Genomic DNA, 6,000 nt, shown 5'->3' on the forward strand with positions numbered 1-6,000 from the left:
CCTCTATAACTAAATCTATTGTTTGGACAAGGTCTCCAACTATAGCTTCAAAAAAGTTTGAAAAAACTCCAAATTTGTATACAAAACACTGCTCACTTGAATGTGTAAAAATGTGCTCTAGGGTTTTCATTTAAATATCCTTAAGATCCATCAAAAACCTAGATCCAATGATTGAGAAAGAAAGTGAGAATACATATCTACATGAATCTCAATCGGTCGACATTTTGCACCTCGATTGATCGAGATAAGTGAGTCTTTTTTCTACACTTATCTTTTCCATATTTCTTGAGTCATCATTTATGCAAAACTTCAGTTGTCTTATTCCAGAATAGTTCTAGACTAAGCCACTAGACAAAACTAAGTTCTAAAGGTTACAATTTACTCTTGATTGCCAACCTAAAAATATGGACTTTATATATTCCTTTTCATATGAATATGCAGATCTATAATTAACACTTGTAAAATCTAGTATATCATAATAATCATGCAGAAACCAAAAATCAACTAACACCTTTTTCATTCTTTGCTAAGAGCGAATTGGATGATCATTACCTCAACGCTTTCTATCAATTTGAATTTCTTCCCACCATTCCTCTACTTCTCTGTCCAATTTATTAGAAACAAGTTTGACATTTTCTTCGTCATAGATTTCCCAATAATCAAAATACTCTTCCACATCAAGAGCCAATCAATAAAATCCAACTTACTCATCATCCCCTATTCCCCATCAAAGAATGGAATGTTCTTGTATTTAGAGTGTGTCTTGAGTATATTGATAGGTGTTGCCATGGGAGCATTTCCTAGCTAGAGGGATAGCGACTGCTGGCTGTAGTTCGTGTAATACTTGCTAGAAATCTTGTTGAAATTTTAGAAATATATTTTCTAAAAACAAGTCATTGTTAAGAGAAGGTTTGCAACCCAAAAAGCAAATGTAGAATAGATTTGATCACAAGAATTCAAATAATGCTCTCAGTGTCATAGAGACAAGTCTTGAAAAATCCTTGAAAATTCTGAAGCACATAGAAATTGGAACTTAAAAATGACAAGAGAAAGAAATAAATAAATAAATAAAAATCAAGATAAAGCGTTAACATCAATAGTTCTCATCACAAACTAGCATTAAAGATATTGGACCGGGAAAGATGGCAATCATATGAAAGCACTCAGTGTAGATTACGACCGTTCACCCCAACTCAGCAAAATCATACGGCACGAGACAGTTGGAACACACCTAAGAATTTCAAGCAAATACATTTACACCATCAAAGTCCCTTCGTGACAACGAATGCAACCAGAGCAGCTCCAATGGACATCAATATTTCATTTCCATGCCTCTTGAGACTCAGTGCTCCAGACTCATCCACTTTTGCAGCAACAGAAGGAGTGTCTGCATCTGCATCTGTATCTGCACCAGCACCATTGTCCAAAGACTTAGGCTTTGACAGTGTTGGTGCCGAGGCTGGTGCCTTATGCTTAGGCTTAGGATTAAAAATGTCAAGAGGAAGAAGCACTTGATCCACTTGATAAATATTAAGCTGGTTATCCGAATACACAGTTCCACCCAACGTGGTATTAACAAGAACAGAAGAGATGTTCACTTGGTTGCCAGCAGTGGTCACGGTTAGTGGGAACTCACCAGCATCTCCGGCCTCTGTGGGCACTGGATTGCTCAGAGTTTGGAAATTCGACAGAGTAACTACTGTGTTTAAGATGTGAAATTGTACTAGTTGGGTCTTTTGTAGGTCGGACAAAGAGTTTATAGTGCCCGCTTTGAGGCTGGAAAATGCAGCATCAGTAGGAGCAAAGATGGTAAACCCATTATTTGAATTGTTGAGCTGGCCGTATAATTGGTCAGACACTCCGGTACTTTTTAAGAGGCGGATAAAGACTGAGAACCCACCAGCCTTACCAAGGATTTTGGTGACATCGGGGACACCTTTCTTTGTGGGCGGGACCTTGGCAGACTGGACTGGGGCTGGGGCCTTGGCAGGCTGAACTACTGGTGGAGTGGCAGGCTGGACTGGAGCATTTGCAGGCTGAACTGGTGCTTTTGCTGGCTGGACTGGTGCTGCGGCGGGCTGGCCTAAAGTTGTGATGCAATGGAAGAGTAATACAAGTAAAATTGATAGGGAGAAGAAGAGAGCCTGTTTTGTCATCTTTGAGGTTCTTTTATTGTGGGGAGAACTGAATTTTACTTGGGATGTTTTGAAATGAAAGAGTGGGGTTTGAACTTGCACTTGCAGGAGTGTTTGATATGTGTGGGAGGGAAGAGAGGGCTTTTATTAAGGCTGGGAGACATTGCAATTAGGTGAAGGGTACACTTCTAGTTACGAATTACCTTAGTGATTTGCAGATCATCTGTCTTGGAAAGGTGGAGGAATGTCTAGTTAGAAAACCTTAACTCTTTGCAGCTTATCTTTCTTGGAAAGGTGCAGGAATGAAAGGATAAAGTGAGAGATCTTGTTGTTTTAGCAACTTGTTTGCTTGGGAAGGCAGGAAAAAGAGAGGGGGTCTCTATTGTGTGTGCGGGAAAATAAAGATTCTTGTCATATCTTTTGCTTTCACAATCACAGATAATTATTCTTGGCTATGAAACTCATTTGTTTGCCACAAGCTTATGAAGGAAGTTGAAAAGAAAAGATAGTAAAGTCCTGTATCAAATTTGTTACCCAGTTTTGGTTTATTCCTCAAACAGAGTAAAATTCAACACTTGTAATGGGCTGTCCTTTGAGTTAAAACTTCTGTTTCCAGTTTTTAAAGAGTAAAAAATTGAGACTCTAATCATAATTAAGGTTCAACTCATTTCCAACTACATATCCAAATTTCAATTTTTTTTTTTTTTTTTTTTTTTTTTGCTTTGATTAATGTGACAATTCCCAATCCTCAACTAGCTAGAATTCCCCATTTTTAATCACCCTTTCACTGACACTGGCTAGACCATGCCAATCTCATTTCAACCCAAATGTAAGTGCAATCAATTCTAATGCTTGTTTAGCAACGGGTTAATGAGCTTGCCAGAATTGATTCCAATTGCAGACTGTAAACTTCCCAAATCCTGGGCTCGGATAGTTTGGATTGGGTCACAAGGTTTGTGATAATATCATGATAAGGAAAGCATTGTAGGGCACCGCATGATTATTACATATTTCCTTCATGTACCTTGCAGGAACTCTTTTTTTTTTTTTCCCCAAGCTTCTAATAAACTACCCTGTGATATATATAATTCGGTCATTGTTATTGGTGTGATCTGTCGGGATTCATGATATGTAAACTCATGTAACTTTTAGGTGTCTTGTAATGGTCATTGTCATTGGCTTCTAGTTTGTTTTTGTTTTTTAACCATCAGTGGGGTAGAGGGAATTATCTTAGATTCTTTTACATGAAAGAAAAAAAAAAAAAGCGATGCTGCTATCTTCTCATGTCCTCATCTAACTTCTAAATTCTAATCATTGTCTAATAAGTAATAAAACATAAAGGGGATGTTTCTCTCCCTTACCTAAAATCAAGAAAAAAGCTTTTTTCCCAAAAGATTTGGATAGCTTTCTTCCTTGACAATAGGTGATAATTCAAAAAACCATGTGTATATGGTTTACTCACGCAACTTATTTCAAATTCACTATCTGTGATTATATTAGTCTTGTGACTCGGGAAAAAAATTTATTTTCTTATGACTTACATGGATTGTATGTGTTAGGTTATTTAGACCCCTGTTGTATATTATGCTATGGAATTAATCAATTTAGTCCAATTATCTTAATTAAATAATTTTGTTTTAGCCAATTAAAACATATCGACCTTATGGCATGTGGTGTCACCAATCCAATTTAATTAATCACACAAGAGACAACAATATGGTGATAAAGTGAAAAATCATGTAAAACTATCAAAATTAGGAAAAATCACTATAGGGGGAAGCCTTCCCCAAATAAACAATTCACTAATAATTATTTATATAGGAGACTTTCAATAAGGCTAAAAAAAGCCATATATTTGATTTCAATTGTATACTGCATGTAAAACTAAGTTGAGAAATATTAATACATTCTCTTAAAGAAAAGATGTTGACAATTTAGAAAGTAATGAGATTTGGGATTATGATACTCAAACTTCAATTTCCAAAGAGATCTTTTTTTTCTTTTTTATTTTTTCTTTTTTCTTTTTTATACAAGATAAAAATTCTACTCTAGTCTAATCTAAGTATATATATGTATGAAGCTCTATCTTAGAGACTTGAACTCCAGCTCTTACCCCCAACTTACATCTCATAAGCATTTATTCTTATAGAATGACCATCACACCAATGATGTGTAGTGGTCAAAGAAGTCTTTTCAAATCTCAAAGGGATATTATTGAGAATTTCAATTTAGATTTGATTCTTGATTGTTTTAGTTATCAACAAAAAGTTAAACCACAATTTTAACTAGGGATATTTAGATTTTGTATTTTTATTTCCTTTTATACCAACCTACATAGTACCTCCATGAAAATTGATTTGAATGTTGTGGTAAATTAACTGTTTTGAATAAGAATTGAATTAATTGATTAAATTTTCTTTTTTTATATATATAGATATGATAAAATTTTAATTTATAGTATTCACTCTATGATAATTGTTCTTTATCACCAATCCAAGACATCAATCTGATTTTTTTTTTCTATGTGAGGTTTAAACTCTTAATCTCTTATTCAATAATAAGAAATTTTATTAGTTAAGTAAATTGGAATATATGATTTAAACCAAAAATTTAATTGAATATGAGAGGGTACAAAAAAAATTATTTATTAAAAAAACAATAGCGTACAATTCAACCTTTACAGTACCGATACACGGATAGACAGCAATTATTCGAAAGCACTCAGTGACAACGACGAGCGTTCAAATCCAACTCAACAAAATCGTAAACCAATAGACGATTTACACACCCAAAACATATCCAGCTGATGCATATATTGTCACTTTTTTGTATCACAAATACAATGCTGCAATGAAAACCGCAACTCCAATGGGCACCAATATTCCATGAGTTGCCAGACTCTCTGCACCAGAATTAACAACCACTGTAGGAGTAGCAGTAGTAGTAGTACTGGTCTTTGGACTGGCTGCTATCGGCGTCTTCTTCGGCTTAGGCTTGATTATAGCCGGGGCGGGAGCCAGTGCTGGAGCTGGTGATGGAACCTTTGGAACAAAAAGGTCAAGAGGAAGAAGCACTTTGTCTACTTGATAAATAGCAAGCTGAAAATTCGAATATAGAGTACCACTCACTGTGGCATTGACAAGGCCAGTCGAAATGTTTACTTGGTTTCCCATACTGGTCACATTAAGTGGGTAATCACTAGGTTTGTTATCTCCTGCTTGTGTTCGCAATGGGTTGCTCACAGTTTGGAAGTTTTGCAAAGTATAATAAGTGGGCAAGATATGAAACTGTACAAGTCGGACCTTTTCTTCGTTATTGAGTGAGTTTAGAGTGCCGGCTTTAAGGCTGGCAAATGCGTTATCGTTTGCAGCAAAAAGGGTGAAACGAATGTTTGAATCGTTGAGCTGCCCTTTGAGTTGATCAGACACTCCAGTGCTCTTTAAGAGGCGGATTAGGATGGTGAACCCACCAATCTTTTGAAGGATTTTAGCGACATCAGGGGGCCCGGGTGGAGCCGGTCCAGCCGGAGCCACAGCAGGCAGCTTTGGGGCCGGAGCTGGCTGGCCCAAAGTGGAGGTAGAGTGGAAGAGTAAAACAAGTAGAAGTGAGAGTGAGAAGAGAGCTTGTTTGGCCATTTGTATGTATGTATAGTGAGCTGTGTTTTGTTTGGCGAGTTTGCTAATGCAAGAGTGGTACTTGCTGTAGTGTGTTTGATATGTGTTGAAGAGAGGAATTAGAGGCTTTTTATAAAGCCTTGGAGACAATGAAGTTAGGTGAAAGGGTACAATCTTAGTTAAAACTTTAAAGAACTCAAATCTCAGTTGCAAAACCTTAGATGTTTGCAGTTCATCTTTCTGTGAGAGAT

The 6,000-nt window shown here is 36.4% G+C and overlaps 2 protein-coding genes across 2 annotated transcripts; both read right to left on the bottom strand.

The window, feature by feature from the left end:
* Nucleotides 1-1,234: 1,234 nt before the first annotated feature.
* On the bottom strand, nt 1,235-2,339 carry LOC112031093 (fasciclin-like arabinogalactan protein 12). Its single transcript, XM_024063774.2, has one exon. The coding sequence runs from the start codon at nt 2,154-2,156 to the stop codon at nt 1,263-1,265; it is 894 nt and encodes a 297-aa protein (XP_023919542.2). The 5' UTR covers nt 2,157-2,339; the 3' UTR covers nt 1,235-1,262.
* A 2,627-nt stretch (nt 2,340-4,966) lies between these two features.
* Nucleotides 4,967-5,770, bottom strand: LOC112031092 (fasciclin-like arabinogalactan protein 12). Its single transcript, XM_024063773.2, has one exon. It carries the CDS (start codon nt 5,768-5,770, stop codon nt 4,967-4,969), a length of 804 nt encoding a protein of 267 aa, XP_023919541.2.
* Between the last annotated feature and the right edge of the window lie 230 nt (nt 5,771-6,000).

This window comes from Quercus suber, unplaced genomic scaffold (assembly GCF_002906115.3).
Source record: "Quercus suber isolate HL8 unplaced genomic scaffold, Cork oak 2.0 scaffold_485, whole genome shotgun sequence".
NCBI classification, from domain to species: domain Eukaryota; kingdom Viridiplantae; phylum Streptophyta; class Magnoliopsida; order Fagales; family Fagaceae; genus Quercus; species Quercus suber.

What these genes read in the sequence shown, in the direction of transcription:
- LOC112031093 (XM_024063774.2), bottom strand. Translation starts at nt 2,156, where the DNA reads ATGACAAAACAGGCTCTCTTCTTCTCCCTATCAATTTTACTTGTATTA.
- LOC112031092 (XM_024063773.2), bottom strand. Translation starts at nt 5,770, where the DNA reads ATGGCCAAACAAGCTCTCTTCTCACTCTCACTTCTACTTGTTTTACTC.